The following is a 16,090-nucleotide window of genomic DNA, read 5'->3' as shown; positions in this document are numbered from 1 at the left end:
TTAAGTTCATAATTAACAAAGTGTAAAACAATGTATATTATTTATTTTAAAGGATGTGATATCTTTGAAAAGATAATAGACGTATACCTTATACCTGAAACCCTTGAAGCTGCCCTCGCTTGACCACTGCAGTTGGCGAGTTCAGTGAACCGCCGCATTAACTAACTTTTCGTATGAATCAAACGCTAAAACATCAATCAAAGCCAAATTAAGCGTAAAATTCAAAGAGCCGGGCCAGTCGGCAGTCAAATGTGAGGCAGAGTAGGGTAAGATGAAGTCGGCCGAACAGGCCAGAAGTGCGAGGCAGGAGGGAGGGGGGGCACAAAGGTTAGGCCCGCACGGCGACGCTGGCCACTCAGGGAAGACCCAGCCCGCATCTGCAGCGGGGGCAATCAATCAACGGGCGGACAAGCTTTCCAAAGAAAGGCGGCGAGAGGAAAGGCGGCGAGAAAAAACGCTCAAAAAGTGAAATAAAGACCGAAACGTAAAATAAAAAGAGCGACAAAAGTGCAAGCTTCGCCAGAGTCACTGAAGCCTAACAAAAGTTGCAGCTAATTTTAGATCGCAGTCTCAGCCACCGCTTCATTTGCATGAGTGAGTGGGGAGCGCAGTGGTGCAAAGTGGTGCAGAGTGGTGCGGTGTGGTGCAGGAGAGTGGTTCGCGATGATCAGCAGTGTGTGGGTTGCTCGCAGAATTGGCGCACGCACAAAGGCGAACAAAAGGCTGGAGATTTGGAGATTTATTTTAGCTGTCTGCTCGCTCGCTGTGTGTTATGCAAATCTCTCGACTGTTTCCTGATAAATCCCTTCTACCGTTATAAGCGATTTCCACAAATTTGATAAGGTCCCAAACGAAAGACTCAGGCAACGAACTTGCGCCGATAAGAACCTCTTCGCCGTCCCTCCGCTCAGAATTTCCTTCGTCCCTCGCAACGTTTCTCACACCCTCTTGCATTTTTTGTTCACTTTTATATGTGTTTTCCTTTTTTATTATGCAGCGCTACGTGCTCGGCATGCTGAGCACAGAAAATCAAATCTTTTCCAATGCATTTCCCACACGCCCGTCGCTGAGCATTTTTAATTTTAGCGGCCGGGCGAAAAAGAAATTAAAAAACAATATTTAATCAACGCACATAATCTGCATTTTAAACACTGACTTCAAACGGCCCTTCAATATATGGGTGTTGACCATTTAACGCGCCCAGCGAAGCAACCAAACTTTGTTAGATTTTTATCGATTTTTTTTTTCTGGGTTTTTTTTTTTTTTTTTTTGTGCCCTCGCTGACGGACTTCCTTGAAATCCGCGCAGAGTTTTCGGTCTTGTTAATCCTTTGACGTGATGTCTGTTCATAATTTGTGCTCATATTTCATGCTTTGCCTTTTTTTATGGCTCTTTTGATGGCTTTGGCCTTGCGGCATTTTGAAAGGTTTTTGTGTGGCAGAGCGATTGAATATTCTAAAGTTTACTTGCCGTAAATCATATCTGTGACAGTTTCACCAACTTCTCCCCCCTCCTTTCCCCGCCTGGAAAATCGCCAGTTTTAGCATGCATTATGAACTAAGTTCATTGCCTCGACCAAGTTTCGGTGGAGAAAGAGAATCTCCCACAGTGCCGCCCAAAATGCCAATCTTCAGCTATAAATAAACTAAGAAAAGGCGAGCTCTGCTTTTAATTTTAATGAACCATAAAAGATTCACACGCACCGCACACAAAGACGCTGAATATTACGATGCCACCAAATAAAGGTTGACACCGACCGACCGAACGAACAGACCTTTCCTCAATCCCTCGAAATGTTAATGAAACTTAAATACCTGCGAGAGTCGCATTTCTCAGCAAACAAATCAAACGGCCGGCAGCAGCAGCAGCAACATAAAAATGCTCAAAATTCAAAGAAAACTATTAAACAACTGTTTGCCGTTTATCTGAGGGAATCTCTTCTGGAGTCGCGAGTTTCGAGTCTCGAGTCTGCAGTTCCCGAATCTCGAATCTCTCACCGTCCAGCGTTTGCTTAGAAATTAGAGCCCAAAACAAAGCGGTAGATGGATGGATGGATGGATGGATGGTAAAGCCGTGTATATACTTCTGCATATATACAAACATACACACATACATGCGTATGTATATAGGACCGGTTTAACATAGCCCTGTTAACGCGGGCCAGTTAACAGCGACAGCGACGGCAACGGCGACTGCGACGCCGGCAGCGGACTTATCTGCGTTCTGGCCACTCAACTCTCGGTATCCCAGAACTTCGGCTTTTCATTAGCTTGGAGCTCGTCGCTCCGACCGGTTCGGTGTCCCATGCGATCGCGAGTTCAGAACGCTTTCAGCCACATATTCCGGGCAATAGTAGAATCCCCCAGCATCGAGAGTGAGTTAAGATATTGTGCGCGTGCGCAGCAACCCACGCGAGATTTTTTCTTCAGCTCCAAGTCGAAATTCGTTTCGTTTCGTTTTTATGCAAATTTTTAACGTCGCAACAAAATACTAGTATCACCGCGCGTTTCGTCACAGTGTGAAAGTAACAAAAATAACAAATTCTTTGTGCAAAAAGAAATTTTCACAGTTCAGCGAATATTACGAAATACTTACGTTGATTGGTAACAACAACGAAAAAATTGAGTGTGTACGAAAGCAAATAGAAAAGAGAGTTTCGATCATTGTGTGCGTGTTAATTGTTCAACAAAACAGTGTGAATTTGTATTTGTTCAACTTAACGGCAAATTGTGGATTTCAGTTCAGTATTTTTGTGGCGCATAAGGTGAGCAATCGGTGGCAAATAATATTTAAAATACAATTAGCGTCATGCTCTAGAAATTGGGTTAAATATCGGATATAAATAAAGTGTTTTCTTCACGTTTTTTGGGGTAAGCTGGCTGCGAGTATAATCAGATGCCAATGAGTGACACATATTTACTGATCAGTGAATTAGATTCGACTTTGGGGGAGATGTAATCGGTTTGGGGATGTCGAAATGGGGTCATTGTGGGTTGGATGAATTTTTGGGAATTTAATAAAAGTGGAATCTTAAGTAGATGACTCATATATAAAGTTGAGGAAATCAGCCCTTGATTGATTAATTGTTTCTTTTTTAAACAAATGATTTTATTTATTATTTAAATACGGAATATCAATATTCCATTTTGTTTTTGTGTTCCTGACATAAAAATCCCTTACTAAAGATCTGTAAGTTGTTATTTATAAATGTAGTTGTTCGTTTGAGGTAACAGCATTTCTTTAAAATGTTTGAAAACCCATTATAAGATGTACTCCTCATCGTTTTACCACTTAACAGTTATTAAAAGCGCCATTAAAAGCCTGAGAACTTGGATAATTAATGCCTTTGCTCCGGACAACTTCAATGCATCTTCGCCTCTTCAACAATTCTTATTTATGGGTAGCTATTAACCCATTCATTATCGGTTTCATTAGAGGAGAGCCCAACTTGTAGCTGACAACTCAATGCAGATGTAAGCCCTCCTTGGCGGTCGTTATCTTCGTTTTAGCCACTTTTACCATCACTCAACGCCAACGCGTGGAAACTATCTTTCAAAGACATTTTGGCTGATAGCGTTTTTCAAAATTTCACTTATAGTACAAACGAAAAAAGGCGGGCGCAACATTTTCTTATTGTATTTCATTTTCTGGGTCAATGGAGAGGATGGTCGGGATAGATGATGGCCCAACCCACAAAATGAAAAATACAAAACCTGGCCCAGCCCAAAAAAGGGATTTCCCTTTTACAACGAAAACTTTCATTGGCATCGAACGGTGGAAAAGAACGAAGAAAAGTGTCAGGGCAAAAGAATATGCATACAATAAACACTCGTGGGGCATAAATTAAAGTCACTGAACATTTTGGATCCGAGGCGTCTTCAAAAGGCCATGGCCAACGGTTCTTTGACAACGTTTTGAATTAAAAGCGGTATAAACGTACCAAATACGTTAGGGCCAACTGTCGCTGCATTTCGGTTTCGATTTCCTGTCCCCAGACATGGTAGCCCCAACCCATCCCCAAAACCCCCCTCGAAATTCCCGATCTTTTTGTGCATTCACCGCATGATTAATAAAGGAGAAGTTCTCGTGGTTCTTTCCCACTCATTGACCGTTTCGTTGATTAGTAAGCATGTCGACATTTCAATAAAAAAAAAATATATATCCAAAACGACAAAAAAAAATACAAAATCATCGGCGGGGGCAACTCCTCATCAACGTCACATTTTTATACATTTCTACCCTATGAGACGCTCTGTGGCTTTGCATTTTAATTGCTTTTGATTTCGATTCTGTGCTGTGGCTGCCCCCGCTGATGAATCGGGGAATTGGGCGCGACTCAACGGGTTGTTCAATTTGGCAGCAAATCAAAAATATATATAGAAACACGCATGTGTGCTACTAATCTTTGAGGCAGCCAAAGGTTTGAGTTTCCGAGAAGAACCTTCCAAGAAGCTTTTAGACCCCAAGTGATTAATCCATTAAACAATCGGGAATATCATAAGCATACGCAAATAGGGAAGGTCATATATTGTATAACAAATTAATAAATATACATCAAAAGCATATCTTCAAAAACTCCATTTTTAAATTCCGCAAACGAATGAACCAATTTATATGGATATTTCAAGTTGTTTATTTTGAACTTATAGTAAACTTCATACGACGCACTTGTCATACAAACCTGCATATTACATTGAGCCTCATTTGTAACTCACAATGCGAAAAATTGGAAACAAAGCAGTGTTTACACTCAAGTTTCGCATAGGTATTCTCCCAGAGTTTCGATTTTATTACTATGAATCGGGGATTGGGGATGACCGTGGAATTTCGAATCATTGGACTTGCCGTTATCGAGGGCAAATGAGTAGCACTGTAATGCCATGGGGAATTCCATTTGGTTAATCATTTTAGTTGGCATGGGTTCTTACTCCATTTCCGCTTTTGATGCGATCTACATCTACGTCAGTGGGAAATCTATTTAGGTGCTATTTATCTTCTGTTTCCAGTTAAGCAGTAGGAATTTTATGGATGTGATTAATGCTTTTCAAATAACAGCTTGAGCTAGCAAACTTTTCCACTTCCTTCGGCGAACACTGTTTTATTTCCTCTTTTATTGGGATAAAGCAAATTAATTCTTTAACCGGAAAAACCTTTTTCTAATTACACATAGTAATACCCTAATAAGGTTTAGTTTAAATACTACAAATTCGAATATTTTTTTAAAATATTTGTATTTATACAGCATTATTAAATAGTGCTTAAATAAATACTTTATACAAAAATGTCGTGCGTTGCAGGGGATTACTAACAATGTGCTTATCCCTAAAGCACAGAGTATTTGAAGAACGATTCAACGCCACTTGACAAATGAAAGCAGAAATCCCAACTGTCCGCAGTTAGAAACCAAAAGCGTGCAAAAAAAACACAGATAAACCAAAAAAAGAAAAGCAAACAACACGAGACGAAAAATAAAAGAAGTCAAGAGTGGTCAGCGTTAATTTTTCATGGCGGGACAACAGCAAAAGAATATTATTTCATTTATTTACATCACGGCTTGGGGTTGGGTTTGGAGTTGGGGTTTTGGTTGGGGATGGGATTTTGGATGGGGCTAAGCTAACGCAATCGCTGTCCGTGGTCCACAACGTCATTAGTCACACCAGAAGAGGGGCGGGGGGCGTGGCGATACGGGTGGAAATAGGGGGAGGGTGGGATTGGATATATAAACCAGCAACAGCAACAGCAAACAAAAGCAAAATGCTGTGGGCTATGAAACCCGCGGCCAAAGCGGATAAAAAGTAATCAAAAGTGCTCAGAACGACATAATAAGGCAACTGAGAACTGGCAGAGGAAGAGTGCGAAAAAGGGGGCGCTGGGGGAGTGGCTAGTGATGGGTGGCGAAAAGGGGGGGCTTTTGGCTGAAGGTGTTTCTTTCGCACAGAAAAATACCTGACAAAGGGGAAGTGAAATCAAATAAAGAAAACCGAAGCACAAAAAGCCGATTTTGCAGCAGGAATATTGCATTTATATGTGAGAAATACAGTCAGGATTGGCTAGGTTGCACTTTAAATTTAAACCAAATCTATAGGCTTATTACCAAGTTATTATTATTAGGGAATACCACAAAAGTGTGTGGAGATTTGAAGTCCTGAAAAAACACCTGAAAGTATGCAACAAAAGCCAGCCAGTTATAAAAAATCCTTCAGAGGACTTTCAACATTTTTTGTTAGCCCTGCTGCAGTTGAGTCTACAGAGGCTCCACTGTAGGGCGATGGCGAACATCAAGTGTTGGCGTTGGTGGACGCCGCGGATTCTTAGCCGCCAAAGCCCCGAGCCGTAAGCCGCTTGCCGAGAAGTACGAGAAGTACGAGCTGTACGCGATTTTTAAGCCGCGGCTTAAAGTGGTGACAACAGCAATAGCATGTAGTTACAGCAACAACTTTTGGCTTTGGCTTCGCCGGCGAGTTGAGTTGCATTTTGTAAAACTCTTTAGTGTGATTAATGTGCCACACACTCACGTGCACTGTGTGTATGTGTGTATGTGTGAGTTTCCTTTTATGAGCTCTTTGCTTTACAAGCAGGTCGTGCTCCTTACACTTTTCCTTTTTTTCCAGTTTCTGCGGACTGTGGACTCCTTCTGCTTGCGATTTTTTATACACATCTATTTTTTTTTTCTTCCTGCCAGTTCTTGCTTTTGTTGGGGACAAACAAAAGCCCAGCCACCCACACACCTTCATGCACAGACATTTTCCGTTTACAGACACACACACACACACACACACAGCCCTAATCCTTTTGACGTGGCTTTTATCGCACTTGCCTGCTTTTTCGCCTGCAGATTGTGCTGAGGATTGTGCGAAAAGGATTTTCGAGTCGTGCAAACTATTTTACCACATATAAAACTTATATGTGCACTCACTTTCTACGATTCTAGCGTCACGCAAATGGTTAGACAAATTCCCAAAAATTGGTTTACATTTTTATTTCACTTTGCCTGGTTGGTTGTTGAGTGCTTTAGCTTTCGATCGGCTATTTTGAAAAAGGATTCAAGTTTTGTGTTAGTATTTAACAAGCAATATATTGTAAGTTCAAAGTGTATAGTGTATCGTTAAGTCGGTTAATTCCATACTACTCCACTTCCTTTTGCTTTTTCTTAAAGCTTTCCGTTTCGTTCACGTTTTTAAGATATTTTTTTTGCATATTTTGTGTGTGTTCTGGGTATCTCATTATGTGCTCGAGCTCCGTCTTGGGTTACATATTTTTCATAAGCATATGTATGTGCATAATGGCCGCCCCCCCGCGCTTCCACATATTGACTCTTTGGGGGCTTCATTTGCTCAAGTGTTTTTTTCTTCAATTTTTTTTTTATTTTTTATTTTTGTTTTTGAGGCCCCTCGGGGGCGGTGGCTATTGGCGCGTTGCACAGGAAACAGCAACAACAAATAGCAACAGGCAGACAGGATGTTGAAAAGGATTCCGCTGGGGCAAAGAAAAATAAAGGAAAAAATCGTAAACCTTTTGTGGGGCTTCATGCCAAGTCATCTTGTGTCGTGTCAGTCATAAATTAAGTGAGTTTCTTCCAGTTTTTTCCGCTTTTTTTTTTGGTCCGGGTTTTTTTTTTTTTTGTGAATCCTCTGTGGATGTTGGGGCAGCTGCTTTTGTGCCACTTTCCAGTGCAAATTAATTAAGACATTTTCGATGAGATCAACTTAAATGCGAGACGGGGCCAAATACAAATTACGAGCGCTCTGCACGTGAAAAACTGTGTCATTGTGTGACATCAAAACCAACAAAAAGCCAACAGAAGCCGCAATAAAAACCAAAGAAAAATCCAGACACGTACGGGCCAGGAAACAAGACAGTTGCTGCAGCTCTTTAGCTCCATCTCCAGCTACAGCTTCAGCTTCAGCTACAGCTACAGCTACAGCTACAGCTTTACAGATTGCTGATGCTGGACCAATCCTCTCCAGCTTCAGCTTCAGATTCAGCTCCAGCCAAGACGGCTCGGCGGCATCAATTTTTGTCCAGTAGCCGAGAAAATGTCACGTTTCCACATAAGTTACAAAGGCTTTCGGCCACGTTGAGCGTGAGAATTGGCAACTGGCAGTCGCTCTCCTTCGCAGGTTTCCGTATGTGTGTTTTTCCTGCTCCAGGAAAAGGTACTTTCCATGGTGAAAATTAATTGCCGGCCGTGTTGCAGTCTCACTCTTTGTCTGGCAATTAATTGGAAAGCAGATCCCCTAAGCCAAAGCCAGTCCAAAGATGTACGCCTCACATGTCCGCACACAGGAAGAAACGTAAACTTTAATTAATTGGAAGTAACATTTAAAATACAGATATTTAAAGCAGATATTTTCATAAAGTAAAAAATGGTTTTTGGTACGAAGAACGATAGAAATATGTGCTCTTGATCTAGATTTTTTTCCAGTGGAATCGAAAGGCTTAGCTGGTGGCTTTTGTTTGATAATCCCGGAAAAATCACTCGCACTACAAATCAATTAAACATTTAAATGCCTCAGCCAGGGCTAAGAAAGATTTAATAAACCAACTACAGTTAGGTTTATGGTATTATGACCCAATAATCGCAGCAGTTGCATTTGGGGGAAGGTGAAGGATTTTCCGCAGGGCTCGTTAAATGCTTTATGACGGACTCTTTACGGCCCCAACTGATGTCGTTACTGGGGTTCTACTACTATTCATGCTCCAGTTGGAGATGTGACGGCAATTAGAGATGGATGCCCTTCCTGGTAGATGGAAACCATAGTCTGTTGGCAGGGAGAAATGGCATAAGGACCGCAGCAGGAGCGGTCACTTTGCTAATTGCCAACTAATTTGGTGAAGTGGATTCCACACACTGGACTTCTATCTACATATTCCCCCCGGAATACGTGCAAATGTTGCAATATGACAAGCAATCAGTGATGACAAGTTAAGATTCAAAGATTTCATGTTGAAACGTACTTTATTATTCATTTTTAGTAATGAGAACCATGAGAACTTAAGCAAACTCTAGCTACATTTTTGCATTGGAAACGTTGGCAGTTTCCGTAATGCAATTTTGGCAACACCACCAGCAATCCAGGCAATACGACGTCTCGTAATCAGCCGCATTTATGTTTGGCCATAAAATATGCAAATATCCTTTAAGTACTTTTAATGTCTTGCCATTTGTTGGACCGCAGGCTGTTGGCCCATGCCATGTCCTCCTCCACCAGCACCTCCTCCACCTCCCTTTTGTTAATGGCATGTTTGGCATTGTCGCACAGTCGTCTTGTCTATTCCATGGAATATATGGTTGTATGGATGTACATATATATGTATGTATATGCACGTTCCTCTGTAGCTTGCATTTTCATTTTGTGCACTTTGCCATTTCTTCAGTTAAAGTCTTCTTCCCCACTTTATGGCCCCCATAAATAACACCCTGTCGTTGTATCGGTGCCCATATATACATACATATATATGTATATATCCCTGTGTGAGAACTTCAAGAAGAGCTGATCTGCGGACACAGGAATATTTCAGCTTCGAACTGGAGAAGGGGGAAATTTGTAGGCAACATTTCATTTACCTAATGTCTACTGGGTAGCAAAGGTGTGTGGGCATTTATTATTCAACTCTGTGACAACACACTTAACATTCTATGATTATTCAATGGACTCTATGGGAAACAAATTTCCTAAGTGCCAGAGGCATCTTACATAAAAAAGCCTTCCCCACAATTTGAGTTAAAATTTAAGAACATTTGAAAAGAAGGGTATCAAATAGATCGCTTTTTTATGCATAGCTATAATTCTGCTGGGAAGATAGCAAACTTTTGCAACATGCATACCATTATATCCTTGTCGTCGAGTGTGGCATTACATCGATTAATGTGCCTCCATTTAATTTGATTTTTTGCAGGAGAAAAGGCTTCGGTAAAGCAGCTTACCAACTGGCAACAAGCGAAGGCGTCAAAGGGAATTGAAAGGCGTGCAGGCAAATTGAAAAGGACTATTCGCACACTGTGGCCAGCGGAGGAGGAGGAAATCGAACCGAATGCAGTATCTCAACTACGCTCTGCAGACATCCACGCGACTGCTGACGTACCAGGGCCCGAACCAGGATCTCTATCCTGACCACACAGCAGTTGCCTCCGCCCACGAGGAGGAAATCAAGCACGCCTGCTGCAGTCGCGGCGCCCAGCTGCTGAGATTGCGCCACCGAGAGCTGGCCAAGCGACGAGCTCTCGAGGATCAGATTAACGCCAACCAGGACCAGGACCAGGAGCAGGAGCAGGAGGAGGCGGTGGAGGAGGAGGACTCGCAGCAGGAACAGCAGGAGCAGCTGGAGAGCGAGCAAGGAGCCGTAGGCGGGGAGCATCTGCATCCGCAGCCAGTCCAATGAAACTTACTCTCATTTAATGTCCAACTGGCGCGCAGCAAGCTGCTATCGTTCTTCAACCGCGACATGGCCGCCACCGATGGCCAAATCATATTGGCCGCCTCCCGTTTCGGCGATGCCACGCCCGTCTACCTGTGCGACTTCTCCAAGCAGCCGCTGCCGGCGGTGGCCAAGATCCTCAAGGGCCAGCACCAGGCGCTGGGTGTGCCCACCCTGTCGGCCCCATCCCTGCAGAGCACCGCCCTCTTCCTGAGCGCCGGCAAGAAGTACCAGATCCTGGCGCAGCCCATCAAGATCAAGGAGGGTCGCAAGCCCACCAATGTGGGCGCCAAGGTGCTCATCCCGGAGACCTATGGCGGCTACTTCGAGCTCCTCAGCGAGGATGGTCGCTCCACGCGCTGCATTGACTCCGTGCTGGAGCTATCGCGACGCCGGAACGCCCGCGTCCTGGTGCGTGAGACCTTCCGATGCCAGCAGATGAACCGCACCATCCACGCCGGCGAACTGCTGACCACCATGAACGACAACGGGAAGTACCTGCAGTGCAGGAACATCAAGGACGAGATCATCAATCTGCCACTCGATACCAAAGCCAAGTTCTCGCCCATCGCCAGGGAGGACAGCATCAGCGGTGTGCACACCGTCAAGAATCTGCTGCTCAAGCGGATGCCAGTCATCGTGAGGTGAGCTCTCTATATAATATAAGATTTTTAATGATTTTAGTATTAAGTAGTTTCAAATACGATATAGGAACTAGTTGCTAACGAATATCTAAACTTTCAATCCACAGACTCGTTCATGGCAGTGCGCCCAAGGGTCTGAAGCAGCCATTTGTGCCCGAGCTGCGGCTGCTGGGCTGCGTGGAGATCGACAGGATATTCGCGTTGCCACTGCAGAAGGACACGGATCTGGTGCCGGTGCCGCTGAACGCCAAGATCAAGCTGCAGCGTGCCAAGAACATGGAGCAGCTGGAGCACTTCATCGAGTACTCGCGCTTCCTGGACAAGGCGCAGCGATTGCTGGCCGATGCCCGCGATCGCCTGCAGATCGTCGATCTCAAGCTGAGCGAGAAGGAGAAGAAGGACTCCAAGTTCAATAGTCGCAACGGGGGCAGATTGCCGGTGGTGATGCTGCCATCTGCAGCGGGCATGGCCAGTGGACTGGCGGAAAGTGGCTATGTGCTGCGCAAGAGTGCCAGCTGTGATTCGTGGTCCAAGCAGCAGCAGCAGGCACTGAGCAGCAGCGAAATTGCCGAGGAGTACAACGAGATCGATCACATATATGATTATGTGAGGGGCCTGACGCCGCTCTCGAAGGGATTGGCCCGCTTCGAGCCCATCTGCGAGTCACCCACTCTGCGTTCCCATCACACGGACAGCGGCAGTGGCAACTATTGCAGTTTGATCCGAGCTCCGGTTCACCAGCAGGCCTCCACCTCCGGCAATAATAACTACAGCAGCTTGGAGTCGAACAAGCACAGCAGTAGCGGTGGTGGCCATCATCACCACCACCATCACGTGGTGAATCACTACCATCATGGCCATATTCAGGAGGACATCAAGCCGGTGCCGCCGCCCATCGAAACGATTCCGGGCAAGAAGCCGGCGGAGAAGCGCCAGCGTCCCACTCTACCAAAGCTTTACATCAAGAACGCCCACAGTGCTGGGAGCAGCAGCAATGGCAACTCCACGGGCACCACCCACAGCACCAGTCACAGTCACAGCCATAGTCACAGTCACGTCCACAGTCACAGTCACAGTCACGGGCAGTCCCAGCAGCCGCCGACTCCCAATGGGAATACGGCAAATGCGGTGGCCAATGCGGCCGCATCTGCGGTCGCAGCTGCTCATCACGTTTCCCACGGTTCCCACGGATCGCACGGATCACATCCGCATCCCCATCCCCATCCGCATGCCAGTGTGCACCCACACCCACATCCGCATCCTCATCACGGCAAGGTGCTGACGCCCAACAACCATCTGCCGAGCAAGGAGTCCCTCGAGCCGCAGTCGCCTCTGTTTCACATCAGGTAAGCAAAAGCCTTCTTTATATTAAGTACTAGGGTGTCAAGTGAACTTGAGATACAGCGTATCAACTGCAATTCAATAACTCTGTTATATGCAACTTGCGTTGCTTAAATAACTTCTTCTTTTAGGTACAAGAGCCTCAGCAGTCTGCAGCTAACGCCGGACAACAACAATTGCTCCTCCGTGACGCCGCCGACGATCTCAGCCCACGGCAAGTCATCAGTAGCAGGCGGCGGATCTGGAGGCACTGCATCGGGCATGCCGGCCACGCCGGGCACTCCACCGGATGTGGTGCTCAAGTGCGGCAGCATCCTGAACGTGCATGGCTACCTGTCCAGTCCGCATCCCCTGCCACTGCCGCTGCCGCTGCCCCACAGCCGCAGCTCCAGCAGCAACAACCATCACAATCCGCGTGAAGGTACGCTGGACTCATCCCGCAGCGGTGGCCGGACATCGGGCGACTCCAACAAGCTGCCCGAGAAGAAGACCCGCCGCCTGTCCCGGCCGAGGAGTCTGTCCAACCTCGTCTGGGATCTGCGGCCCTCGAAGGAGAAGTCGAAGAAGAAGCTCTACATCCATCACTTCGATCAGCGGCAGCAGGCGACGCTGTATCTGTAGGCTGATTGCATGGATGTATCTCCAGGATGACGATGACGATGAGGAAGTAGCAGCACGATGATGATGATGATGATGATTCGTTGCCAACTCGTTTCTAGCTGCCATCGACCCCCACAATACAGAAAAAACAGAAACAAAAACAGAAACAGTAACAGAAACAGAAACAAATACAAAAAACACAGAGAAATAAAACACAATAAAAGAAGAGCAACTACAACTTTTGGCACGCTGTGTGTGTTCCTGCAGGTGAGTTGGATACCCATGCAAATCGTGCTGCGTTTTGATTGTTTTTTGCTTATTAAATTCGTGCAACAAACTAAGCCAGCGCAACAGCAAACTAAAAACTAAACAAACAATTCAAACGGCCAACTAATGGTTCTATCTCTCCCCCACCCCCCTCCACTCCGCTCCATTTCGTTTGTACAGCTTTCACCATTTAGCCTGCAGCAGCAATTTTAATTAATATTGAATTGTGCCTTTCCCTGCTACGCCCAGAATTATGCTTTAAAACCAGATTCCAATGGAGTATTTGATGAGAATATTTCGACCGGATGGAACCACGACAAATTGAAAGGCTGCCAGCACACACACACACACAACTCAAACTACAATTCAACCACACACACACAAAACCCACACATACACACACACAAACACACATCAAGTCTATAAAATTGTGATTTTAATTTTATGTTTAATTTAATAATTATTGCGAACCATTTTCCAATTGGACGAAAAGCCATTCACGCTGCTCAGAAAAAAACTCACAAAACGAACTTCAAAATCCACAAAAAACTTAGTTGTCTACAAACGAGATACTTATGTATGCATTAAATGAGTACTGTATTTAAACAGGATAGCAAAAGCAAAAGGCAAATGTAACTAATAGTAAGTCAATATTATCGAACAAACCATAATCAATCATTTAGAGAATGTTATGCAACACTTACAGCTAGCTAAAATGAATTTATTAATTAATGCAATGAATTTCCTCCTCATAATTTAAATGTTGTGCAAACTGTTGATTGAATGCAATTAAACCATAATCGAACAGCTCTAGTTTCGTAATTAGTTTGCTCAGAGCCAGATACTTCCCCCCTCCCCCGAAATCCCCGGGAATATTAATTTCCCCATGATCTGCTCGCAATCGCATTGTCTTAGTCGTTTAGTCTGTACATTTTAGTTGTATTACCCAGCTTATATGGCCTACACATAGGGAGTATATATACGATATACATACATATGTAAAACTATAATATAACTTGTATTTGTGTCTAAATAAATGTCTCAGAAAAATAAATGTATATGCAAAACAATCGCCAGCGCTGAAAGTTGTCTTGATTCCCGATTGTGGGCGGCTGAACTATCCAATGAAAGCTTAACGGCCTGGAAATTTACTCAATAACCTGAATTGGCCATTTATAATTGCCAGTAAGCAGGTGAAAAAACCAAATGGGGTTAATGGAATTTCTATATTCTATATATTGTGTATATATAGTATGTAATGATTTTACAATAGGTAAGTATACAAAATGAGCTTAAATATAGAAATATAAATACAGAAATAAAGAATATCTAACTGAGTAACAATGTTCTGCGATTAACAAACATGTAAGAATAGAGACGCCCAAAAAATGTGTTTGGAATTTATAATATTACTTAAGTATAAGTATCTCCATATGCAATACCCCACCAGCTCAACTCAATGGAAATTATAGATTCCCGCCACGGAACACCTATGCATAATAATTGATGTGATCTCACATGTCTAAATACACTGCGATACTAGGCCGTAAAAGGTGCCAATAACAGCAGAAGCAAAAACCCGCTCTGACCAAAACCAATGAAAATTGCGCAGTTTTCTGAAAGGAAAAACAAAAGGAAAACGCAAAGCGAATAGCGAAAAAAATCAGTTTAAATAAATGAACGCATGGCAAATGCTTCCTGGCCGCAGACAATGAGCCAAAACACCTGCCTGCCTCATAGACACCTGTCCGCGTTTGGGCAAAGAATCGAATTAAATCTCAGTTGCATGGGAAGGGGGATCATGGGTGAGGGAGCAATGCGGAACCGGGTCTTTATGAAGACGAAATTGCGTTAATGCCGGTAATTAGTTGCAATATCGAACGGCTGCCACGCGAGTTCGCTGCTTGAGTCTTTCGTTTGCAAGCGCTATGCAAATACATTGTGTGTACACGACAAAAAATTAATCAAATATTTCAAAATGCTGAGCGTTGTTTGGGTTGTTTAAATTTTAAGAAAGATGAAATAATTTGGAAAATATTACAACAATTGAAGTTTGTCAGTTTTTCGCATTTACAGGAAGTAAAAGTTCTTAGGAGTATAAAGCTTACTACTGATAATTATTTTATGTGTAAAAACTAGAGCTGCAGCTGGGCCAGGAACTGGAGCTGGGGGCAATGAATTGAATAACATGAAAAATGCGCTTGCATTGCGATATCATCACGTTTATGACGTTGGCACAATTAATCAGCCGCATGCAAGCGCTAAAAGGCAGAGCACTCCAAGGGAACTCGGCAGTTGGGGGGATGGGGATTGGGATTGGGATACGGATCGGAATCGGGAAGAGCCTGCAGATCGGGGAGAACCATAAACGTTTCCCTGCTCATCAAATGTTCAATTTATAACCACCACAGACGCCCACGCCGAAGATCTTTAAAGCTGAGAGTGCGGCCAAGGCTCAAGTTCAGGCTGGAATTAACCCTGTATTTCCATTTTTTAAATTTTAAATCTCCACAGCTTATTACAACCTTTACCTTTTAATATAATGTTATATTTATAGTGTTATACAAATGTAACCATTTTTGTTTTAGAAAATACAAAATAGACTATTTTTTCAGGGGCTTTATTATCATTATGCATGAATATCATTTTGTAGCCATGAGGCGGCAGAAGGTTAAGATGTTTAGTGGCGGGTCGGGAACTAAGAACCGAGATTGGGGGACCTGCATGTTGCCTGGCCATTTGCTACAGTTATGGCACCAGGAAGACTGGACCTGCAGCTGCTCCATCCCCAGCTGCCCCACCACTGCCCCCTCACCGAC

At 44.0% G+C, this 16,090-nt stretch overlaps 2 protein-coding genes across 3 annotated transcripts in view; both read left to right on the top strand.

Moving 5' to 3' along the window:
• LOC122613188 overlaps positions 1-10,383 on the top strand; it is a 77,786-nt gene extending 67,403 nt beyond the window's left edge. Inside the window, exons 1-2 of one of the 2 annotated variants that reach the window (XM_043787236.1) lie at positions 2,283-2,764; positions 9,901-10,383. In XM_043787236.1, the coding sequence (XP_043643171.1) occupies positions 10,036-10,383 (348 nt within the window). In that variant the 5' untranslated portion in view covers positions 2,283-2,764; positions 9,901-10,035. Of the gene's footprint in view, positions 1-2,282; positions 2,765-9,900 lie in introns of those variants that run through there. The other variant, XM_043787237.1, reaches the window with a different exon arrangement.
• Positions 10,384-10,446: 63 nt separating this feature from the next.
• Positions 10,447-14,311, top strand: LOC122613186. The gene is made up of 4 exons (XM_043787235.1): positions 10,447-11,063; positions 11,171-12,409; positions 12,536-13,271; positions 13,452-14,311. Exons 1-3 carry the CDS (start codon positions 10,447-10,449, stop codon positions 13,023-13,025), a joined length of 2,346 nt encoding a protein of 781 aa, XP_043643170.1. The 3' UTR covers positions 13,026-13,271; positions 13,452-14,311.
• Positions 14,312-16,090: the final 1,779 nt, after the last annotated feature.

The sequence above is a fragment of the Drosophila teissieri genome, chromosome 2R, assembly GCF_016746235.2.
Source record: "Drosophila teissieri strain GT53w chromosome 2R, Prin_Dtei_1.1, whole genome shotgun sequence".
NCBI lineage: Eukaryota > Metazoa > Arthropoda > Insecta > Diptera > Drosophilidae > Drosophila > Drosophila teissieri.
The sequence above is the reverse complement of the archived record's forward strand: the minus strand, read 5'-3'. Positions and strand labels throughout refer to the sequence as shown.

What these genes read in the sequence shown, in the direction of transcription:
- LOC122613186 (XM_043787235.1), top strand. Translation starts at nt 10,447, where the DNA reads ATGGCCGCCACCGATGGCCAAATCATATTGGCCGCCTCCCGTTTCGGC. An exon ending in CGGATGCCAGTCATCGTGAG is followed by an intron (nt 11,064 to 11,170) that starts GTGAGCTCTCTA and finishes TTCAATCCACAG; the next exon opens with ACTCGTTCATGGCAGTGCGC. An exon ending in TCGCCTCTGTTTCACATCAG is followed by an intron (nt 12,410 to 12,535) that starts GTAAGCAAAAGC and finishes TTCTTCTTTTAG; the next exon opens with GTACAAGAGCCTCAGCAGTC.